Genomic DNA, 19421 nt, shown 5'->3' on the forward strand with positions numbered 1-19421 from the left:
TAAGTCAAAATATCAAGTTAATGGAAGAAAAGGGCACGTCCTATATGATCCAAGGAGGTATAGCGGAATTATAGTATTAAGTATTTCTAAAAGGACAATAGAACTAATGCTACAAAGCGTAATGTGTTGGTTTTTTTTTCTTGTGTGTTTTTTCTACATTTACTGATGCAGCCAAGATTTCTCAGAAAATTGAAAATTCTAAACTATTCTATCAGTGCCGAAAATTCAAAATACAAACCTTGCAGTTTATGGGAATCTACTTGAATTAACTATAAAAAAGCAGTTTGAAATGTTAAATGATTTTAATAGGAGAATTAAATAGAGAAAGGATAATTTTATTTCTGATTTAAATTTTAAAAGGCGTGTGAAACTATAAATCTTACTCTTTTCTAGAATTTCACTATTCTTGAGAATATTTTCATAAAACTGTAAGAATATTCTTAAAAGAGTTTTAGCGAATGAAATAGGTTTAGAGACTATTATATCATCCAAAAGCTACAAAATTTAAAGATTAAAAAGTATATCAGACCAAGTTTTTTATTCAGTAGGTGACAAATAATAAGTCAGGAGAAAGAAACTGATAATCCTAACTAACTTATTTAAAAGAGCAAAACTATTATAAAAAACCCTAATTACACACATATAAAACTTATAAACTATAATAACCACAAAAGAACTAACAAACAGTACAAACAAAAGTACAGACACTGACTAGGCAGGAGTGACTTTCTACATGTTGCTAAACCCATAGAATAAATAAACATAAAATAGACGAGAGAACATATAATAAGCCGTTTTAGTCTATTTTTTTAAATATATTTTAGTTGTCTATTCGTTTTAACGAAGCAGGGATTAAATAAGCTAATTCCTTCATAAAAGGGGGTCTTTTAAAAATAAAGCAAGTTAAATTTTGGCAGATAAAGAGCATCCTTACATCTAACATTATATTTATTAAAATCACTTACTTTGAAGAAATGTTTTTGATTTTTAAATATGTACAACAATAATTTAAATATATAAATTCCGGGTATTGTTAAAATATTATATTTTTCAGATGTTTTACGGTAGCTCTCATTAAATTTCAAACAAAAAATCAGTCTCATAAATCTTTTCTGGAATACAAATACCGTTTGTGCCTCTGATCTATTACCTCAAACAGCAACATGTAAGGTCAAGAGAGGGTACACTATCCCATAGTACACAGTCAATAGATCCTTCATTCCTAGATGCCTTTTAAGGGTAAACAATGAAAAATACAGTCTAGATAGTCTGCTGCATATCTCGTCAATTTGTTTCTATGTCAATTGTTGGTCTATTATGCATCCCAGAAACTTGACTGACGATTTGCAGACAATTGAAACAGTATCCAAATCTACAGAAAAACTCTGAACTTCCAACACATTGTTTGAGAAACTTAAGAATAAAAGATAAAACATGGTCTAAGATTGTATTTTTTTTGCAAATTCAAAGTGTTCAAAAATCGTTCACCAGTTGGCGAAACTCTTGATAAAACAAAAAATTCAAATTTTCAGAAATTTCGTGTATTTATTATTCTTCAGTTAATGGTTATTAGCATTTTGATATAGGAGTGGTTAATTAGCAGTTCGATATATTTCATTGATATTTATTAAATTTCCGGTTCTTAACATACAACAAGTGACTTGTTCAATTCTGTTAAAAAGTTCCGAAAATATTCAAATTGCTGACACATATGATTTAAAGAATTTTATTGTAATAGTTGGTCTTATCAAGTCTTGGTTTCTTAAGTTCTACGTAAATATTTAATAAATGTTTTCTATTGTGCTAAAAGACACATATAAACAAATAACATTGATGAAAAGTAAAATATTGATGAATCCAAATATTACTATTACGCAATTAAATTTGAAAAAAGAGAAATCGTTTGTTGTAGACAAAACTTATATTTTTCTTTTTCTTCCAGAATTTTACGTCACCAGCGTTTCTTCAAAGTGCATTATATGCCATGATGGCAATCGGTGGCATCACAATTATGCTAAGTTTTCTAGGCTATTGTGGGGCGCTCTCTGAATCTAACATTATGTTGACACTTGTAAGTACGATTTTGTTTACTACTTTCAATAGCTATAAAGACTCGATATAATATTTTTTACTCTATTTGATTTTTTTAGTACGGGATATTGCTGATTCTTATTCTAGCACTAGAGATTACAGCAGGAGTACTTGCAGCAGTTTATAAAAATCAGGCAAGTTCATTAAATAATAAAATTTTCAATAAAGTAAAAATTGGCTATTTTACAGGTGGAAGATCAAACCAAAACAGTATTAACCGAATTTGTTCAGGATCACTATGTAACACCGGATGCTAAAAATCCAGTTTCAATGTCATGGGATGCTATACAAATATCTCTTAAATGTTGTGGGGTAAGAGCTGTTTATATTTATCTATGTTTTTATTTAATTTATTATAAAAAACTACACTAAGAAATACTTTTCTTCTAATGAGAATATAATTATAATAATTATTATAGCTTAATTTAATCAAGTTAACCCTAATGTCAAAGTCAAAGTCAAAATATACTTTATTTATACAGGATACAGGACAAAAACAGAATACAGAATCGATTTTGATTGTACATAGAAGCATATTTTATATAATCAAAGAAAAAACCAAAAAAGAAGAAAAGAAAAGGCGAGACGCAACACAAAACAAGAATAATAAAAAAAAAATCTGATCAACAGATATATAATTAGTTTTAAATATTAAAATGAGTCGTTAAAATACTCTTCAATGCTGTAGTAAGCTTTTGGTAAGATTAATTTCTTTAGTTCTCTCCTAAACATTTTAAAGTCTATAACAGTCCTAAGCGAAAAAGGAACATGATTAAATATTTTACGACTAATAAATATAACAGAGTTTCTCTCGTAAGTGAGGAGGTGGGGATTGGAAGAGATAAGTTGCCCATTTGACGAGTATTATGACTGGTGCAGGATGGTGGACTTACGGACTTATGTATGAGTGTTGCAGTTTCCAATATTAAGAGTGAGAAAACTATTAAAATTCTTTCAGCTACAAAAAGAGGTTTATAAGAGACTCTCAGACCAACACCACACAGATACCTTAATGCTTTTTTCTGAATAGTAAAAATTATGCTAAGGAGTTCCTTGGAGCACAAACCCCAAAATGGCAACCCATAACGGATATAAATCGAGATAAAACGAGTCTATTAAGGCGAAATAAACTGAACGAGCAAACAACCTCCCCAACTCATGCCTGACAACCCTGACTGCAAAACAACCAGAAGAAAGTTTAGCAGCGAGGCCCAAAACGTGGTTGTTAAACCCTAAATTCTCATCAATGAAGAGACCGAGAAATCGACAATAATCCCCACCATGTAGTGGGCTCTGCTCATCAAACAAAAAACCCTCTACATTACACTTAAAGCACAGAACAAAAGTCTTATCAACATTGAATACAAGCTGATTGCAGATGCAGCACTCTTTAATTTTGTGAAGGTCCTCTACTATGAGAGATCTGACTACTTTTTGATCTTTGTTATGCCACAGAATTGTAGTATCATCGGCAAACTGAACCACTAGTCCATGCAGTGATAGAGAGCTCAAGTCATTAACGTATAATAAAAATAAAATAGGACCTAACACTGACCCTTGAGGTACACCACATTTAAGATGTGCTATCCCTGACAAAAATCCAGATGCAACCACCCTCTGGGTGCGGCCAGACAGGTATGACTTCAACCACCCCAAAGCCACTCCCCTAAATCCGTAAAAATCAAGCCAAATGGAAGTGTTTCTTCTACTTTTGTTAATTGTTACAATAAACCAGGTTTTTCATATTATTTTGTAAGAAATATAGATGTTACCTAAATTGCCAATATATATTTCGACTTACTGACTTCCTTAAGACAAAGCAACTATGATAGCAAGCAAACATAAAAAATTACCTATCATTTTTATTTAATTAACGATATTATTTCTGATTTAGGTAAATGGGTATCAAGATTTTGCAGAAAATGAATCAATCAACAACAGCACCAACGGATGGCGTATTCCTAGTTCTTGTTGCGCCCTCAGTTTGGACGGAAAACCCCTAGATTCCGGATGTATGTCAAATCCAACGGATTCAAATTCTTATTATCAAATAGTAAGTATGTTATAGACAAGATTAATTAACTTTAAATATTAACGAATTAGAATTTTTGGAGTTTTCTTAACAAAAATAATAATAAAAATCAGTTAAAACTAGAGTTAGCTTCATCGAATAAAGAAGTTAAAATTACTCTTGTTCTAATAGAAAGACCTTTTCCAAAGTATTTAATATGTAAGATTTTCAATTTTCTCAAAAATGGAAGATAAAAGAAATAAACGCTAAAGAAAAAACCAGGTCCATTAGCAATGTGTATTTTTGCGAGGATTTGGAAAAAACTAGTATTTTCTGAAGTATAAATACAACTTCTATTTCTTTTATGCTACAAGAACTTTTTAGAAAGAAAGATCTTTTAAGACTAGTTTTTTTAATTCATTAAAACAATAGATTAATAAATGTCACTTGGTCGCAATATATAACGACTTAAGTAAAGCATTTGATAAAATTAACCATCAATATTATTAAACAGGCTTGACGAGGTAGGTGTGGGATACCAGATACTATAATCAGATTATCTCCCTCCTGTATTTAAGTAAAAAAAGTAGAGCGGTAATTGCGTGGCACAAGTTGGAGTTGTTTGATATATGCTGTGGTGTACTATGTAAATAGTAGTTGTTTGATATATGCTATGGGCAGTGATGGAGACACGCTATTTTTAATCAAATTCATTAATCCTGTAAAAAATTATTTAAAACGTTGCTTTTCTATACTTAAAATAGTACTGTCAAAATAATCGAGTTTTCTTTTTAAATCCAATGTATGTTTTGACATTTCACGTTCCAAAATTATAGTTGTAATTATATTTGCTAATAAAATTGGGTTACATTACACTATAAATACCCAAGTAACCCAGAAAGGGTAATAGAAATCTGAGAATTATTATAAATAAAAAGTGACTTTTAAAACACATGAAAAAGTAAAAAAAAGTAAAGCAAATAAGATTTCGGGTTTTATAAAGACAAACTCAAAAGATTCTAAAAATAGCAGTTCCATCTATAATAGCGCAAATTATTTATTGAATCTTTTTGCTAGTTCTTAACAAATTTTGGTTATGTCTGAGAATATTTTGACATTTTCTTAATAAATTTTTATTATTTTTGACAACATTTTAATTAAAAAAGAATAGTTTCAAAGGAACGATTCTTGTACATCGAGAGCTTCAGAATTTTTATTTATTTGGGGACATACATGATGATGATAAGTATTTTCTCTTTTTTTGCACAAAAATACAGCGGTTACTGAAGATACATTCGAGAATAAAAACCTTGTCGTGAAATAAAGATTTATATTACTTAAAGCGATTTAAGTTGGGGTACTTTTTGAGCTAAAATAGGCGACAACTACATGCAGAACATTTGACGTTTGACTTTCGGTGAATGTTCCAGGAATATTCAAATTGCTGAGGCAGATCATTTCTTGAATGTTTCTAAAATATTCTGTACTATTATTGGTAAGATCATGTATAAAAACACACTATTGACAAACACGTTATACATAGATCATGTATAACGTGTTTGTCAATAGTAAACTTTCTTTCGCTTGGGGAATTTGGAACCTAAAATATAACTCGTGGTACCAACAGTACCAATTTTAAATATTAACTAATTAGCCCTATGTATGCTTGATACCATTTTAATGAGTCTTATTTTTTATCTGAAGTTAAACTAGGCATTTTAAGTCAGAAGGCAAGAAAGATAAATTTATTTCTGCGTCGAACTAACATAGGACAAAATGTACTTTCCAATTTGTAAATTCCAAAGCGTATTTAATTTTCGTAATAATTAGTTTTTTTATATTTTTTTTAATAAGTCTGATAACTTGTTTTCTTTTACTCAATGAAGGGAACATTCATGATACGTAATTCCTATATTTTAAAACATCGAGAAATATGAATGCAATACGAAATCCAAGTCTGCATTTAAAAAATTTAAATTAATAGCTGTTGCGTAGAAACCACACATCATATATTCAATTAGCTTATACAGTGCATTTTTTTTATCTCGAGTCATAGGGTTTTACGTGTAATATTTTCAACCCCATGTTAGAACCTGTTCTATTTAATCGATAGGATTGAAACTTGGAACAAGTGAAGTTTAAGTTAATAGACTTTAAAAAATCCCTTTATTTTGCAAAAAAATTTGCGAGAAACCTATTTTTTGAGGAAATTATTTTGTGTCACTGTCAGATATTTGTCTACCTGCTTTGAAGTGTAAAGGTAATGAAGGTTACGAGGTGCAGAAAAAGCAAACTTTTTCATCAGAAAAACGTATTTTAAATAGGTTTCTCGCAATTTTTTTGCAAAATAATGGGATTTTTTAAAGTCCTTTAACTTAAACTTGTTCCAAGTTTCAATCCTATCGATTAAATAGAACAGGTTCTAACATGGGGTTGAAAATATTACACGTAAAACCCTATGACCCGAGATAAAAAAAAATGCACTGTATATATTCAATTAATTATTAAGCTTTGATGTTGTACAGCATATTTATAACATAAATAGATTTTTAAATATATTTTTTTTTTTAGATTTTGTACAAATCACTATGAAAGTCAAAAGCCAATAGATATTTAACAATACTGTAGGTTTTACGGTTTTAAAATATGCATCAAAATTGGCAACAATATTTCTAATTTAATCATTTCTTCTATAGTTTCCAGGATAGTTATAGTGGCCTACGTTATATTTTACACGTACTAACTCTATAATGTTGATTGCACAAACATAAAACATTCTCATACTTTTAAGCCTCTAAAATAATTTGTTAGTGTCTTTTAAAACAAAATGTGGCTTGTTCAAAATATTTAGCAAGCGTTTTTTCAGAACCTACAATTTTATAAAAAAAAAAAAAGTTTTACCTTTTAAACATTATCCAATACTCTGTTCAGAGATTTATTTTATATTTACTTACGTTAACTTGAGGATTTTGTTTTTATAATAATAAAACGCTAATATAATAGCCCAATCTTGGTATTTGCTTGTATGTTTAAGCATCGATATTATTAAAGCTTCTATATACAACTATCTATTTGATTGACACAATCAATTTTTCTTTTTTCCTGTAAATAGACATTCTCTTGGTTTTAATCAGACTATAACGTACAATATCGAAAATAATTTAATATTACAAAAAAATTAAATACTAAAAAATATTAAATATAATTATAATTTTTGTTTTCTTTTCAGGGATGTTATAATAAAGTAAAGGACTTGATACTCGTCAACATGAACATCGTAATCGTGGCCGCAGCAACTTTAGCAGGAGTAGAAATAATCGGCGTAATATTTGCATTTTGCTTGGCAAATTCGATTAACAAGGCTAAGTTAGGTTACTAATAAGGTGGTTCCTTTGTACATTTGTTATTAGTTGTCAATAGTGAGTTTGTTCACTAAAATTCACTACAGAGCTCATATAATTTATATTTAAAGCTGTCAGAACGAAGTGAAATTCTGATATAATAGGAATAACGAATTGAAGATCGAACTTCGTGTTTATAAGACACTAATTATTGTGATATAAAAGTGAATACAAGAGCAAGTTTAATTCGCACATTAATGTTTGAATTGTGTCAGCCACAAATAAAACAAAGAAAATATTGACTGACTATAATCACCAATTGAGGTGCCTATGTAGTAGTATTTTATTAAAAAATCGGGAACAACTATATATCTAAACATTTTCATAAATATTTTATATCTTCTTTTTTAATTCATAAAAGTCTTAATATAAAAAGTATAAATTGGTGTATAATCTTAGTGCACAATTCAATATTTTGGTAGCCACCTTGTCGAAAAAATAGTATTAATATATGTAGTTATTATGTAATGTGTCAATAAATGTTTTTGTATATTTCTGTAGGTATATTTGTTATTTATATAATTGATTTTTGATAATGTTAGGTACATATATTGATATTATAGCTTTAGTAAGTTTGTTTAATTTCCCAAATAAAATACCTACTGTTTTAAGAAGTAAATTAAGATTTTCCTCTTAAATTAATCTTCGATCAGATTATATACTGTTATACTCCTTAAAATAAGTGTCGTGTGTAAGTAAAATTTGGATTTAATAAGGGACTCCAAAGAAAAATGTCTAGTGGGTCCAAATCAGGCGATCTAGCAGGTCTTCCAATAAGACCTCTCTGCTCTATCCATCTATCTGAATTCTAATCTGGATCAAAGAGTTCTAGCGAGGAGTAGCTTCATCTTGTTGAAATTGCACCTGAGTCATCAATTCTAACCTAAAATTACTTCACCCCCTTTCGCCCTCTGCCCACCAGGGTCATCCCCTTAAAAATTTTAAATGGCAAGGGGTATCGAGTAATAGCTTGCTTAAAAGGCCTTTCAAAGTCTTTTATTTTGACGTTTGATTTTTTTAAATCGGTCGATTTTACTTCCAAAATGGTTTACACACTAGCCGAAATAGTGGAAATTATTCTAATTTATGTTGCCCAAAATCAATGTGCTCGACAAACTGCTGTCACGTTTAACGCCAAACATCCGGAGAAGATAACTTCGCATAGGGATGTTTTGGACCTTGTTACTAAGTTTACTGAAACTGGATCTGTTGCAAATAAAAAACGTGATCATTGGCGAATTTTGGATGAAGCCGCTCAAGTGGAAGTTTTGGGTTATTTTAGAATAAAACCTACTCGTAATACTTCATAAGGCAAAATGGTTGCTGCCACTGGTATTTCATTAGGCTCTGTTTATACAGTTACCAAACTTCATAAATTTTATCCATTCAAAATGAAAATATTGCAAGAGTTAACCGAAGACGATTTCGATAGGCGAGTTCAGCTATCTGCTTCAGCGATGAATGCACATTTTATCTAAATGGATTTGTTAATAAGCATAACTGTAGATATTGAAGCAATGTAAATCCTGATGCATTTGTAGAAGGGCATACCCAGTAACCTCAAAAAATTAATGTATGGGCAGGCATTTTAGGAAATAAAGTTGGGCCATTATTTATTAACGGAAATTTAAAAGGAGACATTTATTTGGATATGTTGCAAGATACCATCAATCCGCTTATCACTGAATCCATTGAAAACCAAATCGATGATGATGGAAACCCTATACTTGATGAGGCTGAAATATATTTTCAGCAAGACGGCGCTCCTCCTCACTATGTTCTTCCCGTTCGGCAATGGCTAGACGACGAGTTTCCAGATAAATGGATAGGGCGAAGGGGGCCTATAGAATGGCCTGCTAAATCTCCTGATATAACACCGTTAGACTTTTTCCTATGGGGTCATTTGAAATCTATTGTGTTTACTCCCCAACCTGAAAGTTTGGATGAACTTCGTCAACGCATCATCGACAGCTGCCATGATATCCCACAACATGTTTTTGAAAATGTCCGTCAGGAATTTGAACATCGCCTATATCATTGTTTGGCCAAAAACGGGCAACATTTTGAACAATTATTGAAATAAAAACTGATATTTTCATGTTTTTGTTTTCTATCTGAACAAATTAAGATAAACAAAGATTTTTCTAATTTTCTCGAAAACGAATCCACCGATTTAAAAAAATCAAACGTCAAAATAAAAGACTTTGAAAGACCTTTTAAACAAGCTATTACTCGATACCCCTTGCCATTTAAAATTTTTAAGGTGATGACCCTAGGGGGCAGAGAGGGAAGTTATTTTTAGGTTAGAAAGTTGTCCCCCTTGACTTTTGACGTATTTCGACGTTCTTTTTTTAAGCAGTGGTTTTCCATAAATCCGTGGTGGGAAGTTTTCAAATGAACACCCTGTATATAATAGGTGGCTTGTGTAATTTATAAAAATAGACATAGATTTATGTTAATCCAAGATATCTTACTCGGCAACCGAAAAGTATTTGTTTAAGTTTTTTCTACGAAGTTTATGTTGAACAATAAAGCGTTTTTGACTTTGAGTTATGTGGCCTTTCGCAATTACCAATAGGTGTTTATTTACAATACCTATACTAAGGTTTTTCGGAAGTATGTCATGGCGCCGTGTAAATACTCACGATAATTTGCGCTCCTCAACAAACGTTAAAAACGGTGGTAAATTTGCCGGGAGATTTGTGAAATCAAGGAAAACTAGTTATCAAGTGTTAATTAAGTAGTGCAATTACTCTATAAGAAACAATATGCCTTCATATTCACATCTATATTCCTTTTTTTCGTACATTTGTTTTATAATATTTTTTATAAAAATCCAGTTTGCGGCATCGAATTAAGTTTGCATTATATAATAATACATAATCGTATTTCACGGTTGTTGCACATGCACTTTTTAAAATTAAGCGTACAAGCTTTAAAAAGACCTTTTGAGACCTAGGCAGTGCCCTTTCTTCAAGTTTCGAAATCGCGACTATAAAAAAACATTTATTGCTTATTGCAAAAACAAATATAAAAAATTTGAAGACCGTGCCATAGCGCATATTCTTCCCAAATATACTTAAGAAATATGAAGCCCTAATAATTAAATAAAAGAACATAATAAACCAACAGTAAACTAAAAAAACAAATATCGAACTTTTTAAAAGATTTATATTAAAAATATAAAATCTAAACATTTTTTAAAGTACACTAAAATAATTAGGCAACTTCTTATATCACATATGATCATATTTATAGTCCAATATTTTTTTAGTAACAGCTTTAATCTAATTATACGATATTATCATCTCGTCTAAATATTTATTCTAATGCAATTCTCAAACATTCCAAACCATTTCCATATAAATACAAGTTTAAGGTATTATTAGGTATATCTGACAAGTTACCGGTGGTAACTTCTAAACCTTGTGGATCCGCTATAACACTATTATACCGATCAACCATCTTAAAATGGATTTGTTTTTCCTCAGAACTCCAGCTACAAATAGCTACTCTTTGGTCAATACCACTGGAAATAAAATACTTATCAGACAAATATGCTCCAGTAATTTGTGCACAATGTATGCTTACATCTTCAAAAGAGTTAATTTTTACTATATTATCATTAGTTAACCCGAAATACGTTAATCGTAGAAGATTATCATCACCTCCTGTTAAGAACAATAAGAAGGTATCTTTAACTAAATAGCTATAACAATTAATGCCAGACTGATGAAGGCAAAATGAACCGAATAATTTAGCATCTACAACGCCAAGCTTTTCTTCCAACAACCAAAATTGCAGAATTCCGTCAGTGCCCATGGTGGCTAGAAAATGTTTGGAAAACCAAGCAAAACATGTCAATTTTGTAATGGAACCAAACCGGCGAGAAATGCTATTTTGAAAATTAAGAGTCATATTACAGTTTACTATAAATATCTTAGTATATCCATCTGAACAACCAGCAAATAGGAGAATTTTGTCTTGTACATTTGCTACATCTAAAACCATAATTCGTGTCTCACCATTATTTTCATCAAGTGGTTCATAAAAATTATATTTTTCTGTGCAGAGAGCACTTAGCTTTCCTAAGTGATACGTGACTTTGAGATGCCAATATATTATTTGTGCCCGGCCACCTCCTGTAAACACAAAATACTCGCTGCAGTTTTCATTTGTTATTTCATTTTTGCCTAAAGGATAAATTGCGATAGTGCGTATACTAGAGAGATGAACTTTTAAGCACTGCAATACTGATAATCCATTATCATCTATAACACTAAGTCTTAAAAGAGTATCTTCTCCTCCTGAGATTATTAAATGCTTATCTTCGATATCAATGACTTTAATGCAATTGATTTCTCTCACGTGGTAACCATCAACCAAGTGTCCGGGTTTAATATCGTTAATATTCACCTTAATGCTTTCTATAGCGCCTCTTTTAATGTAAATTAGAGAGATATTCTCTTTATGCTTGAGATAGTCCCATGACCGGTGGCCACCACCACATTTTATTTTTAGTAGACTTCTTTGGTATTTTATGTCTGAAACGAGGTAGTTATCTCCTGAAAATGATAATAAAACGTTTTCTTTAAGACCCACTAACCAAGAATATTTTGTTTTCGTACTATTTGAACACATTAAGTTATTATATATTGTATATTTTCTGATTAAACCATCTTTTCCCAAAGATACAATAATATTATCTTCAACAAACAGGTGCGTGACACCTAAAAAGGAATGTGCATTTATTCGTGAACTTACGGGGTCTTTTAGTCCAATCCTAAAGTGATAAATATGTCCCTTGCGATTTCCTATTACAATATTATCTTTAAAACCACATGCGCATGTAGGCCATGGTTCCTTTTTTCCTGGCAAATTAAAGGTTTGTATAAAATGTATTGCACTTCGGTAAATAAAAAATAATTTTAATGCATTTTCCGCTTGTGACACTAAAAACCGTTTGCAATCTAGCCAGTTAAATGAAAAGATTCTTGATTTGTTTTTCAAAATATGTGTGTATAGATGTATTAGCATTCCATTAGTTAATCCATAAATATAAATTTGCCCGTCAAAACCCGCTAGAGCAACCATTTTTTTACATGGAGATATTTGCATTATACAGTATCTTTTTAAATCGGAATAATCACAAATCTTACGCGGCTCTTTATATTTGTTTAGCAAATAAAGTACTCCTTCAACCGTGAAACAAACAATTTGCGAATTATTTAAGATTCCTATGATTTTCGGCTTTTCTAGATTTGGCAAACTAAGGGTGTCCCTTAGAATATATGGTTTTGTCTTAAATACTAACAGAGCACCGTCATCTCCGCCACTAAAAATTGTTTCACAATCACTTTTGCAGCAAATAGACCAAACTGGCCCACCCTGATGAAACTCGAAATCTTTAATTTTACCTCCCTGAAAATTCCATAAAATAACTTGCGAATCTTCACCGGCTGTTATAAACATATCATTTAATATAAGACATCGAAAAACCCTAGAAAGATGACCATATACTTGGCACTTAACGTTAACAGAAATCATATCAGAATTTGTAGGTTTTATTGAACAAAAACTATCAGGGTTTTTTATTTCCCAAAGAACTGCAGATCGGTCATCAGATGCTGAACATATAAGGCTTGTATCAAAGTTGGCGTGGATGGAAAAAATTGCTCCCTAAAAAAAATTCTATATAGGTACATTTATTTAACTTTAGATTAACTAATACCTAATTTATAATTTAAGGAAACGTAAATACCTTATTACCACTTCAATCGCAAACAAAAATCTAATTAATTACTTTTCTTACCTTGTGGTGTACCAATCTTTTAAGGACAATAGATAATCCATCCTCATCAGTAATAGAAGGCTTCCAGAGTAATATTTCGCAAAATACTGTTCCCGAAAGTACTATTAGTTGATCATAAGTATTACGACATATAAATGCACTATATGAAATACATCTTTCTGCACATTTTACAGATGATTGTGGTTTAAAATTGTCTGTCCATACAGAAATTTTGTTGTTCATAAATACAGTAGCCAATTTAGTATCATTATCTATCCATTTTGCATCTAAAATCCAGTCAGATAAGATGAAATCTTCATTGTTTTTCTTCTCCCAACTATCCTTAAAGGAAACTAGACCTATATGTTTACCACCATAAACGAGTATACTGGAACCATCTGAGTTTGGTTTTATGCCAAATATGTTCTGGTCTTGAAATATTTCTTTTTTTTGCAATAGAACATTATCTGGCAGTCTATATACATGTAGAATTCCTCCAAAACCTAAAACAAAATATCTTAGGAAATGCAAGCTAGTTTGAGCTTTAGTACTAAATACCTTTTTAAAATATCTTAATGTTTTAGTTAGTTATGAAGGAGACATTTGGTTATACATTGCAATTAATGGCATCCTTCAAATGGAAGTTTTTAGAAACAATGAACATATTTAACGTAATGGTATATTTTTATAATAGTTTTAATTGAGAATAATCTGCATTTCTATTTAAGCATAGTAATTTGTGTATGTGCATATATTAAATTAAACAAATTACTATAATTATTTAATTAAACAATATTACTATAAAACCTGTATATATTATAATAAAAACATTTATTTCTTATTATGAAATGCACCTTGGATGAGAATGTAATAATTTCATCATAATCATGTTTACAGAACAGTTACAGAACAGTTTTAATTATAAAAAACCAAACATTCAAGAATAGAACATATAAGGTACACATTAAGACATTCAGAATAGGTTATGATATCTCTGGAATATCTGGTAGGTATATTATTTTGAAATATTTCCAGAGTACCTACATATATATACCACCTATTTTTAATTATTCACATTTCATGAAATAAATATTTAAGCATATTAAAACTATAAAAACATAACTTTTAATTAAAAATATAATTTTGCCTAAAAAATATGTTTTTTATATTAAAATATAGCCAGATTCTTAGAATCAGATAAGCACTTAATTAAAATAAAAATTAAAATATTTTTAATTGCTATTAATTTATTATTTTTCAATATTTTTTGTTAACTTCTAGTGCAATATCTTTTTTGATAATAAAATTTCATTAAATTATGTAAAGTAATTATTATTTAATAATGTAATTTTTTTATTAAGATTCTCTAAATCTTCTATTATTTTTCTTAAATCTTTGCACAGATTAATAAGAACTTCCACATGCAACAAAAAAGAAATCTGAATATTTACACTCAAAATTAAAATATTACATAAGATTCATATTAGGAAATCATGAAACAATAAATCATTTATGAACATAATTCAATCTAAATGATTTTTTCTATTAAATAAGAAATATATTTTACACTAATTTCTCCCAATTTATCATTACTTGTAAAACTTATTTTAGTATATACATTCATATTTTATCTGGATAAAACCTGGAATGTTTAAGTAAAACCCTCTTAGAATATCTTATATAATAATAATAATAATAATAATAATAATAATCGTCTTTTATTCAAAAAAAAAAAACAATAGATTGACAAATATTACAAATGGAAAAAAAAGGCGAAGTCTAGCCTAAGGCTACTCAAACTTAACCCTAATAAATAATAAATAAATTTCGGTAATCATACATAATATACAGGGGTTTTTTAATATTGCGACAAAATTCAGGGGCGGGTTCATTGGACGAAATCAAATAAAAAAGTTCGTATGAACATAAGTCTTAAGCGTAAATTTGATACATGTATTCGAATGTTTTACCAGAAAAAAACTTTTAAAAAAATGCTGAAAATAAAGTTATAAAAAGGAATACTTCCTTAGAACATTGAAATCCTTCAATTTTCTAAGAATACTTCTATCTACAAAAATGACTTGGATTTTTTTATGCGAAAACCGTGAATCGTGCGAAAAATTACTTAGAGATCATGCTTTAAAAAAATAAAGAATTCAAATATATTTTTTACTACATGAAAAACTGGTGGCATATCCTTTACTTTTGAAAAAATATTTAGTTCAAAGCCAAGTTTCAAGTTTTCATTCGCCTATGGCAAATATAAAAATTTAATTCAATTTATTCATGTCAATACATTGCAAAAGTTACACATATATCAGAAAGGTAAAATACAAAAATGAAAGTTAAATAAATAAAAAAACCTGATAAGAATGCAAACATTAAATATTTAAAATATTTTATCACAATAAAACACGACATCTGGTTAAAATTTGCATATAAATAGTTACAATAATATACAGATAAACTTTTTATAAAATGTAAAACACTTATTTAAACAAGAAAATTTAAAATTCAAGTACTTACAAAGGAATAAAAAGAGTTACATAACAATATTTTCCTAACCTTACTCTTATAAAGCTTAAATGGTAAGCCTCTAATACTTTCCGGCAGCACATTAAAAAATTTCATTAACCAATACCCTGGTCCACTCTGACACCCTTTCAGCGTCAATAAAGCGCAACCAGTTTCATTCTGTTTTTAGTGTTATTGTTGTGGATGTCTGTATGAGATAAATGAACCCATCATATTGCATTACAAATAGCAGATATAGTGTGAAGGAAGTGTGAGTATCCCGAGTGTTGAGAAAGCCCCCTCTACAGTCATCCTGATATCCTATTCCAGCCAGTACCCACACTACTCTGTGCAGTATGACAAAGACTCCAGCAGCACCTGCAGAGTGACCCTAGGCTAGTATACAGCAGAGTGAAAAACAGCATGGTATGATTGTTGATTAAATATTTGTTTTGAGTCCCCATTGTAAATTTGTGTCTGTTAATTTGAACCCCCAGAAAAAAGATGCACCCTTCACACCCTTATTCACATTGCCAATCTTCTGTAAGGAGAATACCATTCAACTTGTTTTGCCATGATTTAGCAACAGTTTGTTAGAACTAAATTATTCTTCAGCCCTCTTCTCAGCCTTGCAACCCTCCAGTGACATTGTGAGACTATCAGCCGTGTATAGATATAGGCATATATACAATGTATTTCCTAAATGCATATAGGAAATTTATTGTATACTTATATCTATTTTATTACAAATATTCTATTTATACACAAATTTAAATTGTATATCAGAAAAACGCAATTAAAAAAACACCCTATATAAGCATTCAAACTTTTATGATACAATAAGAGGATATCCCAGGAATGCCTATTGAATTAGGAAAATTTATTATATAAATGAATATTTTCATATTTTTTTTTATTCTTAACATTTGTGGGGTAATACCAGTCGTGTGCTAGCCATCATAAAGCTGTATAATATAGAAAAATAGTTTGGATGTGGAAACTTAGATGACAAGCAGTGTCCTTTGTAGTTTCAGGATATTCTATTTATAGTTCCCCATACCACTTACTGAGTTTTTTTTAATGTAAAATATTTTAGTATTTTAGCTCTAGTATGTTTGATAGTTTAGCAAAAGTTTCAGTTTAATACCTATATTAAAATAGTAAAATTATTGTGGAAATATGTATATGGTTAATAAAGTGAGTCAAGCTGTTTTTTGTTAAATTTTAAATTGTTCCCAAAGGATGAAAAAGAAAAAGTATTCTGGGGTTTAATTATATTCTCTATTCTATCTATTTTACATTGGAGATTCTGTGTAATTCTGCTATATATTTCCAGTGTTGAGTATGTTAGGTATCTATATATTTTACTTTTGAGCAATTTGAAATGCAACTTACAACAACAAAGTTCATGAAAATGAGCTGTAACATTGGATTCTATATTGACCAGTCAGCAATAGGTATTTTTGTAATAAGTAATGGTGATTTAAGATAATTAGAACTAATTTAACTTTTTACTTACCAGCTATAAGATTATCCTTTACAACCTCTATACAAGTAACAGGGGTCTGTAAATGCAGTCTTTTAAACATTGTTGTAAATTAATATTAGGCTACCTTTGTTGCTGAACATTAAAACTAGTTTAATATAAAAAAGAGGTGATAAACATATATTATGTATCTATTAAATCAAATAAATGTATTAACTACTGTATGACAGTACTGCTGCTATTGCTCTATACTGTCCAGTGTTTAAGTGGTAACAGCCCTAGCACTTTCAAGGAAACAGTCTTAAGTACTTGTCCTAGTAATACTTTGTTTAAAGTTTTTCTGCGTTACTACTACAGTGCAAATGCAACAACAAAATATTGAAGGTTAATTCCGATTAGGTTAGGTTAGGTTTTTAGATTGGATTACGTAAGTTGGGATAGGCGTTAAGGCATATTCATAGTAAAATATTGAATGCGTATCGTGACGTCATAGCTGCATTTAGTCCGACCAAGGTTACATCTAAATCTGAAAGTGATGCTATTTTTGAATATTTCACAGTAGAAAAAGAAAAAGCCAGTTAGTTCAGTGAATCGAAAATATGTCGTTAATCGCCGACCGTCGTTAGATTAAAGTAGAAGCTCGTTAGATTTTGTCAATTAGAAAGCTATGGTCCAGTAACCAAATAGAATGAGTTTGCACATTCAAATTGTTTTTGATTAAATCATCTCTGAACTCCTTAGAACATTGAAGGCCTTTCAATGTTCTAAGCTGAACTCAGATTTGGGTTCCTTCCTTAGGATTCCATCTGACGTCACTTGTGGTGAGTCCCTACAAGAGTACTTTACGTTGACTTAATCCAGTGTTTGTCGGAAAGGATTATCTTGAGAGAACCAAATAACTTAATTTTAAATTTTCATATTTTTTAAGTCAAATCAATAATTTACAACTTTAACTTACAATTAAGTCTAAAACCTTATTAATTCTCATACGTGCTAAAACTGTAAGGTACAGATATACATTAATTAAAAAAACATCAAGGAATTAATTTAAAAAATATATTGATTAGAATATTAATAAAATCCAAATCCTTAATATTATATATATTAAAAAATTAGAAGAAAAAGATTAAAAAGAAGTTGAGTCGAGTTTATATTTATCGAAAATCAGATGACTTTAAAAGGTGCTAGCTAGATATTAAAAATTTTCGGGTCAAAATTTATAAAATTAAACTTTCTGCAGCAATTATTGGGTCCAAAAATCCGCCTGAAATCTCATTTGGGATTAGAGGTAACGCATGTCTTTAATAAAATAATAAAATAATATTTAAGTGTGAGACGACAGGTGGTATGTGTGGCATATGAAGGAAAATCACATTTCTCACATCCAACATATATCACACAAGGTGTTCCTCAGGGCTCCATCTTAAGACCACTGCTTTTCTTACTGTATGTTTATGGACTTTCCGGACGACGGACGATGCTCTTTCAAGGGGTTTTGTTTGTCAGTATGCAGATGACACATCTGTAATGCTGTCAGATCCATCTCTTGGTAGTCTTTCGTAATCTTTTACACTGATGGCAAGTGCAATGCAAAACTGGTGCAATGCCAATAGCCTGAACTTAAATTCTGGCAAAACTGACTTGATTCAATTCTTCATACAAAAGCAAAATTATTCACTGCTTGTTAAGTTAAATAAATCAGTTCCACAATCTAAAGAGGTTATCTTCAACTTAGCTGGGGACCACACTGTAAGCACATTATTTTAAAGATCAAGAGCAGCTGCGCTCTTATAAGAAGACTGAGGAATATTGTTTCGCATTAGACGATTCGTGTATACTACCTGTTATGCATCCAGTCAATAATGTGTTATAGTGTGCTTTTTTGGGGTTCATCAACAAATGCACTAGAGGCGTTCAGAGCACAGAAAAGAATTATAAGATGCATATTATTTGGTATTCATCCGAGGGAGAGCTGTAAATCTTATTTTTCCCTTCTCTCAGTTTCAACTGCCTTATCTCTTTACTTCTTACATCTTGCGATGTTTGTTAGAAAACATCGTGAGTACTTTCACAGAAATATATACAACTATTCTCAGGAAATGACCATAGATACAAGGGGCAGAATGA

The 19421-nt window shown here is 30.1% G+C and overlaps 2 protein-coding genes across 2 annotated transcripts in view; one reads left to right on the top strand and one right to left on the bottom strand.

The window, feature by feature from the left end:
- Positions 1–8071, top strand: part of LOC126742908 (tetraspanin-18-like) — a 55712-nt gene extending 47641 nt beyond the window's left edge. The window contains exons 4-8 of the mRNA XM_050449768.1: positions 1943–2071; positions 2151–2225; positions 2281–2403; positions 3986–4144; positions 7332–8071. Coding sequence (XP_050305725.1) covers positions 1943–2071; positions 2151–2225; positions 2281–2403; positions 3986–4144; positions 7332–7481 — 636 coding nt within the window. The 3' untranslated portion in view covers positions 7482–8071. The remainder of the gene's footprint in view (positions 1–1942; positions 2072–2150; positions 2226–2280; positions 2404–3985; positions 4145–7331) is intronic.
- A 2586-nt stretch (positions 8072–10657) lies between these two features.
- LOC126742907 (WD repeat-containing protein 6) lies at positions 10658–17672 on the bottom strand. Its single transcript, XM_050449767.1, has 3 exons — positions 17328–17672; positions 13316–13797; positions 10658–13182 (listed from the first exon to the last, which is right to left on the bottom strand). The coding sequence occupies exons 1-3, from the start codon at positions 17395–17397 to the stop codon at positions 10825–10827; spliced, it is 2910 nt and encodes a 969-aa protein (XP_050305724.1). The 5' UTR covers positions 17398–17672; the 3' UTR covers positions 10658–10824.
- Positions 17673–19421: the final 1749 nt, after the last annotated feature.

The sequence above is a fragment of the Anthonomus grandis genome, chromosome 12 (assembly GCF_022605725.1).
Source record: "Anthonomus grandis grandis chromosome 12, icAntGran1.3, whole genome shotgun sequence".
NCBI classification, from domain to species: Eukaryota; Metazoa; Arthropoda; class Insecta; order Coleoptera; family Curculionidae; genus Anthonomus; species Anthonomus grandis.